At 48.5% G+C, this 15198-nt stretch overlaps 1 protein-coding gene across 1 annotated transcript in view; it reads right to left on the bottom strand.

Annotated features, from left to right (window-relative positions):
- The window catches only part of LOC109384384 (WD repeat-containing protein on Y chromosome-like), a 27701-nt gene that overhangs the window by 10071 nt on the left and 2432 nt on the right, over positions 1-15198 (bottom strand). The window contains exons 4-12 of the mRNA XM_019645692.1: positions 14025-14162; positions 12526-12636; positions 11058-11285; positions 9761-9831; positions 8791-8995; positions 8262-8474; positions 7086-7220; positions 3468-3689; positions 2781-2918 (exon numbers count right to left, since the gene is read on the bottom strand). Coding sequence (XP_019501237.1) covers positions 2781-2918; positions 3468-3689; positions 7086-7220; positions 8262-8474; positions 8791-8995; positions 9761-9831; positions 11058-11285; positions 12526-12636; positions 14025-14162 — 1461 coding nt within the window. The remainder of the gene's footprint in view (positions 1-2780; positions 2919-3467; positions 3690-7085; positions 7221-8261; positions 8475-8790; positions 8996-9760; positions 9832-11057; positions 11286-12525; positions 12637-14024; positions 14163-15198) is intronic.

Raw genomic sequence — 15198 nt, 5'->3', positions numbered from 1 at the left:
CCCCTTCCCCAATTCCCCAACACTGTTCCTTTCCCCAATTCCCCAATAATATATATTTTTTTAAAAAAGAATTGTTCAACTCTTCAGGGTTTATTTAGTTATAAGATATAGGACAATGATTTAAGTTTTCAATAGTTTATCAGGTATTCCAGCACTGTTTATTAAGCTCTGCTATTACCACAAGTTTTACTACCACTCTTTATCTTTTACCAAAGTTTTACATATATATTTGGGTTGGTTTTTGAGCTCTCTGTTGTCTTCTATTGTTCTGTTTATGAAGTTATTATTGTGACTTAACATACTTTAATATGGTAAAATATATCCCCTTTCATTAATCTTGTCTTACTTAAAAGTGGTCTTGGATAGTTTCACAAATTTTATAGTTAAATAGAATTTATTCTTTCATAGTATAATGTGATATATCACCCCTTTACTCACCCTATTGTACTCCGAATGCCCACGTAAATAACTTTGGAAAGACCTGGGTTCTTGTCCTAGCCCCATCTCTTTCTAGCTATGTGGCTTTGGGCCAGTTACTGAACATTTCTGACTCTCACTTCTCTCCTCTATGAAATGGTGAGACTCATACACATCCTAAGGTCCAACAATAGGAAACAAGTTAAATAAAGGATTGTACCTCTATAAAGTGAAATATTACTTAACCATTAAAAAGTCTGATTTTCAAGACTGTTTGATGATGTAGGAAATTCTAGTTACATTGACTATAATCCCAATTTGCTTAAAATATATCATTATAAGAGCAGATGGTCAGGAGCACAGATTCTGAAGCTAGACAGACTTGGGTTTACTCCGAGGTCCAACACTGGCAACTGTGTGACACGTCCCTCTAGCTCTTCAGTTTTATCTTCCTCTTCTGAAAAACGATATCTCCTTCAAGGAGTCATTATGGAGACAAAATGAGCGGATACATAAAAGCACTTATACAATTCCTGAAACATCGTAAGCAGTAAATAAATGACCCTGATTATTGCTATTATAATGATTGTATTAACATTACAAATTCCTCATATACTGACTCCATGGGTGACCAGTTCCCAACAGATTTTAATGCAGTGAAATTCTCTTCTTACTAAAACTAGACTGGACATAATATATTTGTGCAGAAATTTAACAAGTCCCCAAGGGTGCAAGATGGCTATCAAAATTGCAAATGCATAGAACCCTTTGACCTAGCAATCCCACTTCCAGGAATCTATCGTACAGACGCATTTTTCACACATGTAAGATAACATAGTCATTATTTGCTTTTCTTTAAGAACACAAGATTGAAAACAACTTCAATTTCCTTTCAAAGGGACTTATATCCATAACATATCCTATGGCTTACTGCACAGGTATAAAAAGAAACGATGTACTAATATACAAAGATTTCCAAGATATATTATGGAGTAAGAAAAACAAGTTGAGTGCCACTGTGTATGACATGCTACTTTCATGTAAAAATAAGGGGGAAATGACTTTACCCATGTGTGTTTGCATGAATAACTACTAGAAAAAATAACCAAAAATCAATAGAAGTGGTTACTCCAGGGAGAACTGTTTTGGGGAGGAACAGGAGTTGGAATTAAGACTCGTCACTATAAGCCTTTTTACATTGCCTGCTTTTTAAAAAATTTTCATTGATGTGTAATATACATACAGAAAAGTATACATATCATAAATGTACCACTGAATAAACTTTTACAAACTGAACACAACTTTATGATCAGATCCACATAATGAGACAGAGCATTATCAGCCTCTCAGAAGTCCCCCTCATGACTTTTTCTAACCACTCCACTCCCCCCCCCAAAAGATAATCACTTCTAATAGGATAGGTTTGCTTTGCCTGTTACTGTACTTTACATAAATGAAATATACTGTATCTATTCTCTTGTGTCTGACTTCTTTCACTTAAATTGCAGAACTACCCATTTTGTAGCAAGTAGTTAGTTATAAACCATTCATTTCCAATGCCAGATATTACTCCGTACAGTGTATACACCATGTTTTATTTTTCCTGTCTACATTGGTGGGCATTTGGGTTGTTTCAAATGTGAGGTTATCACAAACAGTAATCCTATCAACATTCTTATTCATGTTTCTTAGAGCATAGATTTCTCTTGGGTATAAACCTAGGAGTGGAACTGCTAGATTATAGAGCAGACACAACCAGCTTTCATAGCTACTGCCCAACGGTTCCCTAAGTGATTATATCAATTTACATTCCTACCAGCAGTGGAAATTCCAGTTGGTCTGTATCCTTGTCAACATTTGGTGCTGTCTGTCTTTTTAGTTTTAGTCATTCTAGCAGGCATGTAGTTGTATCACATTGTGGTTTTAATTTGCGTTTTCCTGATAATTAATGAAAAGGTTCTCAATTTCATTAGCCAGCAGGGAAATATCAAGTGATTTTTGAACTATGTAAATGTATTACCTACACAAGAAAATACATAAATATTTTTATTATTTTTAAAAAGGATGCATGACTCCAGGGCCCTCACTGCCAAGATCGAAGCCCATGGAAGGTGTGTGTGTGTGTGTGTGTCTGTGTGTGTGTATGCATGTGCATGTGTATGCATGTGAATGTATGTGGTGTGTGCATACTTGTGTTTTACCAGTTAATGGTGACTTCTAGTTAACAGAAACTTTTCCACATCAACGAGACAACCCTAAACAGGAAACACGATAGACTCAGAACCTCAGTACAAGGACCATGGTCCCAGCTCATCAGTGGAGCTCACAGGTACTTTCTGAGCAACCATCGGAATTCCTCCTACCTCCTTGTCCTCCAGGGGGATGTAGTCTGGGAGGTCGATCTGACTCGATTTTGGAATTAACAACCGGAATTGGTTGGTTCCACTGGGTGGAGATGACTGCCCATCGGCATGTGCGCAGTAATCCTTGATGTCCCAGATCTAAGCACAAATCGTGGGTTAGTGGCCCACCACCACTTCACCCCAACACCAGCTCACTCTGTGGACCCCTCCCACACCGCTTCTCTTCACTTTAGGGGGCCAGTTCTTACTCCTCTGATATACCCAGAAGCTCAGGGCCAGAAGGGGCCCAGGGAATCTTCTAGGTTAGACCCCTTAGCTAGCATGCAGAGATGAGGAGAGTGGTCCAAGATACTCTTGTCTCTTGTCTCACCACAAAGCATGAAATCAGTTCCTGAGACAACTGATCACATATCAGATGCATGACTGGAGGATGAGGGAGTTATGAGGGTGACAATGATGGAACCCAGGACTCACTGGGGGAGGGGCCTTTTGAACCAAACTCGCATTCATTTCACTGGGCACCAGAGCAGGAGAAGACTGCTAAGGTAACCCACCCTACTGCCCACTGTTTCACAAATGAAACCATACCCAGAGGGAGTAGGGACTAGGCTAGGGCCACATATGGCAACGAGGTGGCCAGAGCTTGGTAATGCCAGCCTCTCAATCTCAACACCCGTTCTTCCTCACCTTGATGTATCCTTTACAATCCCCCGTGACAAGGATCCAGTCATTTTCATCAGTGGCCATGGCACCCACCACCACATCCCTATTGTCGTTGAGGTCCACGGGAAACTTCCCCAGCAGGCCTCCATTCCCGTGGATGGACCAGGCGTAGATGTAGCCGTCGATGCAGCTGCTCATCAGGGTGGCCGTGTGTGGCAGGCGAGGCCTGCTCTGCAGGAAGATTATCTGTGCAAGAGAGATGGGCCCACTCAGCTGGCCACTGTCACACAGTGCTACGGGGCCCACCCAGGCAAGTCTCCACACCCACCTGGTCCCCCAGTTTCCTAGTCACCCAATGAGAATGGTGATGGGATACCACCCTCCCTACCTAGCTGGTGACCAGGAACGTTTTGCTGGATTGCGAACTTCTTGAGGACAGGGGTTTGTGTCACCACTACAGCGGTGCCTGACACATGGTACGTGATCAGTGAATGGTTGTTGATGGAGACATACGAGTTCGATTTGCCCTAAGGCGCAAAGATTTTCTAAGACCTGTAACTCAACTCAAAGTGATTTGGAAGATGAATCATTCTCCTTCATATATATCTACAGTGAAATGTCCCTATTTTCCTGCCAGTCACCAAGAAAGCATTTTCACCAAATTCTTCTTCGAGTCTTGTTTGGATGACGCCTTTTGCTAATATTCTCCCCTCTGCTCACTTTCCCTTTACTCGTCACTCCTGCGGTTCATGTGGGGGCCGCAGCAGGGAGTTACTCTGCGTGTAAGAACTGCTCGCCTGGTACCCACCACACGTGAAGCAGAGAGAGCACAGCATGGGGAGGGGAGGGCAGGCAGAGCAAATCAGGCCAGGCAGGGGAAACTGGAAGCTTCCCCACTCATGGCAAGTCAGAAAGTACAGTATGGTGGCCTAGGTGTCCCCAAACCAGTCGCTACCACCAACAAAAGGAATCTCAATTAACTTTATTGTCATAGAGGTCCTGAACAAAATGCTAAACTTGCTTCCCATTGGGCCACATACCAGGGTCACAAAACCCGGAGTCCCTAAACCAAAGACAAAGGGCAAGCATTTCCTCACTTTTGCAAGTTTACTGCCACACTGTACAAAACGTGGACAGCACAGACAGATGAGAAAAAATTAAATCGTCTACAGGTTCCCAATACCCGGGAATAATCACATTAAAATTTTAGTGCATTTCCTTCCAGCTTTTTTCTAATTGCATTGTCTATATGAATACTTTTATTGTATCTTTTAAAATTATGAAATATACATGTAAGAACAAATATATCAATGAAACAGTACAGAGGGTCCAGAAATAGATTAGTAAAGATTATAATATATAAGAATGATAGAATTTCAAGCCAGTGGAGAGAAGATAAACTATTTAATAAATGGTATTTGAACAACTGGCTACCAATTTAGAAAAAAAAATTTTAATTCACATATCACACCATACACAAAGTTACTTAGATAAAACAAAAGCTGACTAAAAACATATAAAATTATAAATGTCTAGAAGAAAATATAACAAAATTTTCTGTGATCTTGGGGTAATCAATGCCTTTCTTCATTGTTACAAAGGGAAATAACAAAGATGGCAAGATAAGAATTAAACCTCAGTGTGATACCACAAAGGCAGGTGAAAAAAATATGCAACAGGCAAAAGATTCATTTCCAGAGCATATAAGGAGCCCCAAGAAATTAATACCAAACAAACAATTTGAAAAAGCATATGAATAGACATTTATTTCATGGAAGAAATACAAATGTCTAACAAATATGCAAAAAGCTCAATATCACAAAGTCAAAGAAACATCTCCCCCAAAATGCTATTTTCTACCTACCAGATTGGCAGAAATTAAGAGAAAGCTAATGTCCACCTCCTCTATGAAGCCATCCCTGACCACCTTATAAAAACAGCAGCACCCTCTCCACCTCCCATACTGTTCTCCCACCCTCTTCGCAGTTTGCTTGCTCTCCACTGTACTTGCTAACCCTGTGACCCACCATTTATTTTACTTGCTGGTTCATTGTCTGCCTCACTTAACTGGAATGTCAGCTCCACGAAGGCCCTAGGGGTTTGTTTTTTATTCACTGCTGCCTTCCCAGTGCCTAGTATGTGATAAATGCTCAATGAATAACTGTGTGTGCCTGACAACTAGGTCACCAATCCAAAAGGTGGGGCTTTGAGTCATCCACTTTAGTCAGATTCACGAATTGAAAGGGATAGAGTCGGTTGGGCAATTCTGCTCCCAGGAACCCATCCTTTTGAAATACTCACAAGCGCACAGAAATATATGTGCAAGGATGTGTAATGCAGTGCTGCTCATAAGAGTTAAAAATTGGGACTAACCTACCTGTCTATCAATGGAAGACTGGCTTAATAGTTTATGATCCTTCCAAGCTATGGGACATGATGAGGTTATTAAAAAGAATCAGAAAACAAAAGAATAAGCTGAATCTAAATTACTGATGTGAAAACATATCCATGATACATAGTTAAAATTTTTTTTTTTTTTTTAGCTGAGCCATCCTGCCACCTGTTGGCAGCTCAGCTCAGGCCAGGACTCGAACTGCTGTTGCTCAGAGCTCAAACTCTTGAGCGAGCTCTTAACCAACTGAGCCACTCAGCTGGCCCATTAAGTTTTTTTAAAAAACAGCAAATAGCAAGACATAGCTATAATTTTACATCACTGGTCTGAAAATAAAAAAGGACAAAGGCTAAACCAATCCGTTAGCAGTGACTGACCACTACTGTTTGGATGGGCTGGAATGGGGGCAGGGGGCGGGTAGTGACATATAAGGGATCTTTATTTTTTATTTATACACACTTCTATATATATTTTCTTTCTTTCTTTCTTTCTTTTTTTTTACTAACTAGCATTATTAAAAAACTTTTAAAAGTTTTTAAAGGCATTTTTAAAAGAGATAAAAGCACATTCAGAGCCTAGAGAATATCCAGCCACCCACAGCTCTCAGCATCAGCCCACAGGACCCAGCTCTGCAGGGCACTGCTCCCCTGGTCTCCAGTCCCTGGTCCCCTGGGTAAGGGAGCAGCCCTGCCACCCCCTAAAACAACTATGATTTGGATTTTCACTCGGCTCCTGGCAGGGACTTAGGAAACCCATACAGTCTCTGAATTACCCTATCTTTGCAGATTAAAGCTGGAAGGGGCCTTAGGGGTCGCCCCATCCAGGGGTGACAGCACAGCAAGTGGTGTCCAGGGCCAGAAAGGCGAAAAGTACAGGAGGAAGTGAGAACAGAAATAACCCAGTCCCCCTGATGCATCATATGAAACACGCTAGCAGGGCATAGAAGGGCATTTAAGAGTGGATTCTAAAAATGCCACTTCTCCCTCCCAGTCCAGGCCCCCAACCAGGAGGGTACACTGATCACCTCCTTAGACAGCCCCGACACACACAACTAGGGAGCTTCCCCCAGACACCGTAGTCCTGAAGCCAGAATCCTGAACAGTACCATAATCTCCACCACACCTCTCCAGGCCCTGGGGAGAACCAGGCTGGGCCCCCAGACCCCTAAGCTCATAGACACTGTGTTTCCCAACCCCACCCCACTGTTCAGGCCTGGCTCACACCCCGGATCCTGCCTGAGTATTGCTGACCTTCTCCACGGATGTATTAGATTGTAGCAACATCTTCTGTAAGTCCCCTTTTCTCCTTTCAGCCTCTTGGAAGAATGGCTGTTTGTCATAGAACATTCTGAACTGCTTGGGGCTGACAGCGTTGAGAGGAGATTTCTGGAAAGCAAAATGGACCTCCCAAGTCATCATGAGGGCGACTCCCTGCCTTATGGGGGGCACAGAGACCAGAGGCAGATGCTGAAAGAGAGGCCACCCCAGCCCCACTCAGTAGATACACCACCCTGTGACAGGTACAGCTGGGTGTCTAAGAGATCCTGGGCCTAAGGACACCACAAGCTCAAGGGGACGAGACCCTTCCTTTGTCCTGGAAGAAACATCTTGGCTGAAGGTGAGGATGAAGGGGTGTACATACCCATGTCTCTGGGAGATCTGAATGCAGTGGTACGACCCCGATACGTCGGAGATGCTGGGAGTGCCTTACAGTAATTTCTAGCCTCTACACCTTGTAGCAGAACTGCATCCTAGCAGGTCATGCAGGATCCAGGTCTAGACTGCTCTGTGCCTGGCAGGTATTGTATGCTTGGGGAAGGTGGGGTTTCTCCTTCAAGCCTCAGCTCCCAAGAATGGGAATCAGGCTTCAACTACTGAGACCATCTGACTGGCTCCCAAGGCCCACACAAGAGATTTCTATCTTCACTGTAGGGTCTCAGGCCAAACCACCCCCAGTGAATAGAGAGGGAGTAGCTTTCCTGCTCTTTCTCCCTGCTCCCCCCAAAATAGGACCTGGAAACGTTAATCCCGGGGCAGGGCTCAGAGAAGGAAGGAAGTGTTTTGCCTGGGAGTCTGGCCTCCAGGGAGGTAGGTGGCCCCACGGCTCATCTCTCCGGGGGCAACCTGAGAGAACAGCCCAGGATCTAACCTCCAGTTGTGGGTTCTCTGGGTTTGCAGACATTGGGTCTGGGACTGGCCGTGCTCTGGGAAGGGACCATAACCAGTTTTGAGGCAGCAGAGTGGGTTAGATGCCCCGGGCCTGCTGAGGGAGGTGCGCTGCCATACCCACAGTGCTCAGGACAAGTGAGTTGGCAGTCCTAAAGACGTTCTGGAAAAAGCGCCTCTGAATAAGGAAAAAACACTCAAGAAGCAAACTCAGGTGCCCACAGAGCGAGGATGGTTGCCTGGTTCGGTTCTAGCTCCCACCTGCAGGGGCACAGGCCCAGCTGGCTCCTTGTCTCTGGGGTGTCTCATCACCGGGGGTGCTGATGTCAGGTTCTGCCTCAGGTTGGCATTGGCCACAGTCTTGGGGCTGGGGCCCAGGGGCCACTTGGAGGTTTTGAGTGCCCACTTCTGCTCCACAACGGGCTCGCTAGGCCTGTGCCTCTTGACCAAGAAGTTGTCCCTTTCTTGCTGCACCTGTGCCAGGGAGAGAGCAGCCCCTGGGGCACGGTAATGTCCCAGAGGGAAATGCAGGGTCTCCCCAGCCCAATGCCAACAACACGGCCCTCTAGGTGCCCAGGGTGTGCTTCCCAGTAACTGAGGACCCTTAGAGGCATCAAACCAGAGCCTGGTTATAGAAACCACCACCTACCACCTAGATCCCAGTCTCCTCGTCCAGAACACGTCACCACCTCCCTGCACTTCTCGAGCTGCTCCCTATCCCCCAGGCCCTACATGATTCTGGCCCACAGCTGAGAAAGGTGAGCGGGGAGCGTGTTCCTGCTGACCATACCTTCTTAGGCAGCAAGGGTAAGGGGCTGTCCGAGGCGTTGAATTTGAGGATGGGCTTGAACATGTTGACGTTCCAAAAGAGGATGTCCCCGTTGTAGGAGGAGGTCCCGAGGAAGTGGTTCTGGTACTTGGCCATGCTCAGGACATCCTCCGTGTGGAAGGTCTGCCAGTGTTGGCACGAGAGCACCGACATGGCCTTGTGGAACCTGCACACACGGCCAGAGGCAGGAGGGTTGAGAGCTCAGCCTTCAGGCTCCCGTGGGAGAACACTGACTCAGAGAAGGACGCTCGGGCTGGAGCAGGGCTGATGCTCTGCTCCCCTGACCTCATCAACTAAGCACCTATAATGTGCCTACGATACAGGCTCTGTCCCAGGGCTTCACATAAACTAATCTAACAGAATCGCCCCATTCAGGCACCTGAGTAAGGATTTAAGTGTAGCGAAGGGGAGACCATGGCCCTAGAAAGACCCTCCGAGGAGGAAGGGGCCTTGCACAGCTTCTTCTCTCTGCCTGGAATGCTCCTCTGTCCCAAGCCCTTCACTGCTTCACTGAGCCGCCTCCTGCTCACTCTTCAGATCCTACTCCACCCATGGAATTCTCAGGTGAGCTTTTTCTGAGCACGCCTGAGACTAAATCAGATCTCTGTCTCCTCCCCATAGAAACCTATACTCCATAGAACTTATCATTATAAATAAAGTTATTTGATTAGCGTCTGCATCCCTCTAGAAGCTTCAGGGGGACAGAGACTTACTTATGCTCATCCCCAGCACCTAGCACAAAGCCCAGAACATACTAGTCTCAAGGAGCGAGGAATGGATGAATGAGCAGATGAAGCATTGGACATTACCCATCACTAACTTCCTGCGTGGTGTGCCAACCACCAGCAAAGCTAGGAACGGAGGAACTCGTGTGAAACAGAGAGGATAGTCAGCTACTCTCACTTACCCACATGCACCCTTTGCTACTCACATGTAATAAGTGATTCTCTTACTCCATCCGGTCACGTAGAACACTTTGTTCATATGGATGACCCCACTAATCTGTTGATGACAAAAGAAAACAGAACTCTGGGCCAGCTGAGTGGCTCAGTTGGTTAAGAGCTCGTGCTCTGAGCAACAGTGTCACCAGTTTGATTCCCACATGGGCCAGTGAGCTGCACCCAAGCTGAGCTGCAGCTGAGCGGCCAACAGGTGGCAGGATGGCTCAGCTGGTGAGAGCACATGCTCCTAACAAGGTTGCCGGTATGACTCCTGCATGGGATGGTGGCTGCGCCCACCCGCAACTAAGATTGAACATGGCACCTTGAGCTGAGCTGCCCTGAGCTGCCAGCGGGCAGCCAGATGGCGACTGGACTTGGAGCTGAGCTAGCTGTGCCCTCCACAACTAAGATTGGAGGACAACAACTTGGCTGTTCCCCTTCTCCAATTCCCAATAAAAAAAAAATCTTAAAAGAACGAAAGGAAGGAAGGAAGGAAGGAAGGAAGGAAGGAAGGAAGGAAGGAAGGAAGGAAGGAAGAAAACAGAGCTCTAAGGCGCCTCAGAGAAAATGTGTCTTTCTAATTGTACCAAGCAGCAAGTCAAGCCTCTCCATGTGATGAGAATTCCCTAGAGGTGATACCATGTATTTGGCAACGTGTTCTCAAATCCCATTATCTCAGTTAACGGATTTGGAGAAGGCAGACAGGGTAGGTATCCGTGTCCATTTTACAGCGGATAGTTGGAAAACAGACAGGTGACTTAGCTAAGGTCAAATGACTGTGTGACAGGACCTTCATCAGTACTCAGACCCCTGGCTTCTCGGCCAGGGGCTCCTCCTGAGTCGGTTAAAGGACTATGCCAGAAAGGTTAGCAACGTGCTCAAGTCCAAAAGTGGGACTGCTGGCTCTGCTCTACGCCACACCCACAGACTGGCCCTGTAACCCTGTGAGGCATTTCTCAAACAGGGGTGAGCATGGATGGCTCTGAATCACCTGATGCCACTGCTAGAAATGCCACCCCAAGCTCTCATATGCGGGGTAAGAAGTGCTAGCAAACTAAAAGCAAGAGTAGCTAACATTTGTCAAATGCTTATTAAGAACAAGTGCTATTACCTATCTACACGCGAGGACACAAAGGCTCAGGGAGGCATGAGGAGAGCGGTCTACATACACAGTCTTTCAGGGAGGCACAAAAAATAGTGAGCCCCCAAGGTCACAGGAGCTGCGCTTTGCTTCTCAAGAGCCTCCCCCCCCCCCCGCCCCGGCCCCAGATGATGGACCAGACTGACCTCTAGCTTGTCAGGGTTGGGGAAGGTCAGCAGGCATTTGCCAGTGCTGTAGTTCCACATCTTGATGGTGCCGTCACGCAAACCTGTGAGCAGGCACCGCTCGGGCTCATCCAGGGACATGGCAGTCAGCTCCACTTGTTGGTCACCAGTCACAGAGAACTCCATCATTCCATTGCCTGTCGAAATGTCCCACACGCTAACCACGCCGCTCAGGCAGCCACTCACCACCTGCAGAGGAGTGCACGACTGGGACTCCAGCACAGAGATCACCCCCACTCCCGAGGGCAGCCACCTCCTGTCCTGGCTGGGGCTAGCCTGACCACACCTCCATGCACTGAGAAAACAGGTTGTCAGGGGCCGCTGCTGCGGGATTAGTGACTCTTGAAAACAGGCCTTCCTCTACTTTGTAACAGGGCAGTGCAACCTGGCACAGCTCTTTTAGAAGGGGCCAGTTTGGTGAAATCCCTTTAACTCAGAAATAGCATTTATCAGAATCTATCCAGATACAATAATCTCTAATTCAAAAAAAAAAACAGTTTATTGACACATCACAAATCATGGGGGGAGAACACATAGGAAATATACTAACTGCCCCCTAAGAAGAGAAGTGTTGACAGTAAAAATGGTCACTCCACTCGATGACACATTCTGCTGCCATTACGAGTGTTATGAGTGCACCAGTAGCAGATGGAGCTATTTCAAACCAATGCTCCTGCTGAGAACATCTAGAAAAGCTGGAGGGTGGGGTGTTAAAACTGTTTAAAGGCACTGACAAGCCCTAAGGTATGTGGGATGGTAGTGCCAGGAGCCAGGATGAAAGGGAAGTGCTGAGAGGTGACCTCTGACTTCGTGTGGCCCAAAGCCACCTCTGCAGCAGACACAGGCGGCCCTGCCCAGAGCCCAGGCCAGAAAAGGGGTTCCAATGGAAGGAGGCAGGGGGCCCAGGGGCCCTTTCTTTCCCATACCTCCAAAACCATGTGCCCACACCATGTGCCCAACTGCCTTGCCCAGCCTAGAGGTCTCTACTCAGGACCTGGGTGCTGCCCGAGCCTGGGCCTCCCTCCCTTCTCACAGTGGACGAAGTTGAACTAGGGCTTCCCTGGAAAATGACGCCCAGGAACAGCACCCCGCCCCAGGAACCCTGCAGAGCAGCCCACCCCTAGCGTTGCATGTTACACTCTGTGTAAAGAAGGCTGCCTGTCCAGAACTGACCTGAGGCGGCAGCCAGGGATACATAGGCTCAGAGGAGTTAGGTGACCCACTGACCAAGTGGCAGAGCTGCAAGCTCATCTCGGGCCAGCCCTTCTGCAGGGGCTGCCCCCACCACCATCACAGCCGTGAGAGTTCCATGCCACCTCGCCACCTGCACCAGCTGCCCCTTGGATATGGACACATCTGGAGGCCTAGATCCTGCCCCATGTCACCCAGCACTCCTGGCACCTCCAGAGAGTAGCTTCAACCCACTCACCTGCTTGAAAATCTTGCTGTAGAGGACAGCACACAGGGGTGTGTCGTATGTCGTGTTCTTCCTGGGTTTCCGAGGCCCCTGGGTGTCCATGCACCCTTTTAGGATCCCAATCTGTAGTGAGGAGAGGGGCAGACCCCTGGGCAGTCTGAGGAGCTCTGCCCTCAGTGACTGGCCCCAGGGAGAAACTTCCAATAAATTGAGACATCAACACGTCCTGACTGCGTGCTGGCCTGAGCCCGGTGTGGCCCCTATGCTCCTTAGCCTGCCTGCTACCTCTCACCCCTACGCCATGTCCCCCAGTCCCTAAGATCGGGACTCCTAAATCCAAATGTTCCTAGAACCCCAAAGTGCAAGGTCCCTCTTATGACTTCTGAGAAGCACAAAGCCTCAATCTTGTGTCCCCTCTTCCAGGAAGCCTTCCCTGACTAGCCCTGCCCCAGGCTATAGGCTAAGGATCCTTTCCTTCTGCTCCATGAAGCACCTAGCATACAACTCCATCATAATACATCACATTTTCTACTGAAACTCTCTGTTCTTCTATCCTATAGGTTCCTCAAGGGACAGGACAGTGTCTAATTAATATATTCTCTTCTCCTAACAAAGAACAGGAAGTTGATAATGTTCCACGACCTAAAATTAACTACAAGGGTCTATTTAATTCAACAAATGCTGGCAGCCAGTCTGGACTCAGCAGAGATTAAGGAGCCCACAACATCCCTTCTCAAGAAACCTGCCATTTGGGGGAGAGCCAGCCAAGGGCACATGGCTGACATATATGTCCCCTGCCAGGGAGGCCTGGCTATCATAGGATACGAGGCCTCAGTGGGGCTACCCCTTCCTCTCAACCACAAATGACACCCTCATCTCCCTTTCTAGATGGAACCTTTCCATTTACTGGCTGCTGGTTGTCCTTAAAGCCCCCTAAGCTCCCATCTTGTCACAGGCACCCCTGCCGCCCTGCACAGTCAGCTCCCGTGCTTCGTCCAGTCTGTCCTGTCCTGTGGGGTCAGGGTCAGGTCAGACCGCACAAGAGCACCAGCTGAGTCGAGCTCACAAATCGTGCTCACATCAGGTCTCTCCAGGTTCTCTCCTTCAGAGAGGCCGCTCAGTTGTGGCCCTGCCTTCCTGGAGTCCATGATTTAGCAGGAAAGTCGCAAAGAAGTGACAGGACAGAGTTATAAGAACCATGACTGCAGGGAGGCACAGGGCAAGGGGGCTTGGAGGAGGGGCTCCGAACCTAGCCTATGGGGGTCAGGTTGGGCTTCCAGGACGAGAGTCTAGAGGATATACAGGTCGGGAAAAGAGCAGAGAGCAGCACCGGAGAGGGTGACGGCCTGGGGGCCTAGAAACAGTCTTCCAGGAAATGCCAAGAGATGGGGGCCTCACAGTCCAGCCACAGGGTCCAGCAGCTTCGTCCTCACAGCGGCGTGAAGAGCAGTCTCGGGAGGGACAGAAGGTGACCGTCCCGTGGGTAGGACTTCAGACTACAGGCCACTTACTGAGTAGGTGCTGCAGATGAGGGTGTTGTCATTCTTGTGGCAGTAGGCGCTGGTGATGGGGCAGTTTCCCAGGCCAAAAAGCTTCCCGCAGAAGGAATGGAGGCATACATAGTCCTGCAGGTCCCACACGCGGATATTCTGAGGGGTAGGAAACAGGCAAAGAGGTTGTGAGCTGGCACCTGAGGCCTTGGGATGTGAGCGGAGCCAGGGGCACAAACGTCTCCAAAGCACAGCCTCTGCACTAAGTGTCTGCCACGGACTACAACCCGAAGACAGAGAAGTTCTTATGTTCAGACGAAAAAACGGAGGCTGTCTTTCCGCCACCCCCAGCCTTCCTCCAGGGCCTCTGCCCTGCTCAAGCAGCTGATGCTCAATGTGGGGAGGACCACTGGGCAGCATGCACCCCTGCAGACCCTCATAGCTCCCACTCCAGCCAGGCAGGACGCAGCGAGTGCCCACCAATATTGTCGCCCAAAAGGCCCACCTGTCCCCAGAGGAGCCTTCTCAACTTCATCCCAGATTGAGGAACTGTCCCTGGAGAGGCCCCACAGAAGCCCCTCCAGGACGCTCATGTCTTGGAGGCATGGGCAGGGAGCTGGAAAGGCATGGACTGGAGTCCACGCCCTGGCTCTGCCCATCGCTGACTGAGGATTTCAGCAAGCCTGTCCTGGTCCCCTCACCCTTCCAGCCTTGATCCTCCAGTAGAGGCCATGATGCCCAGCTCCCAGGGCTGCCAGACGTATTCGACAATGTGTTGGGGAGGGTAGCCTGGGTGACCCAAAGGGTCCTGCCAATTCTCAATTACTGAGTCCCAGAAGACACACACTTGTCCCCTGCAGGAGGACACCTGGAACCGCTGGCTGCATGCCCGCACTGGCCAGAGCGCCCGCCCGAGCAGCCCAGAAGACAGGTGGTAACCTGAACCAATAGCTGCAGAGGGGCAAAGTGACAGGGGCCCTGAGCTGGTGAGCCCCAGGCATTGGGGCAAGTTCCAGTCAGTGTCTGACAGCCAGGACAGTCAAGGAGTCACCAGGAGAGCGAGAAGTACAAGCTTGGGCCTGGGGGGAGGGGGAAGGCAGGGGAAGGGCTCACATATATTGTATGTCTACTGTGTGCCAGACACGACACTGCTCTTTTACCTCCAGTTCTCCTCTAAACCACTCAACAATCCATT

This window comes from Hipposideros armiger, unplaced genomic scaffold, assembly GCF_001890085.2.
Source record: "Hipposideros armiger isolate ML-2016 unplaced genomic scaffold, ASM189008v1 scaffold_94, whole genome shotgun sequence".
Lineage (NCBI taxonomy): Eukaryota > Metazoa > Chordata > Mammalia > Chiroptera > Hipposideridae > Hipposideros > Hipposideros armiger.
The sequence above is the reverse complement of the archived record's forward strand: the minus strand, read 5'-3'. Positions and strand labels throughout refer to the sequence as shown.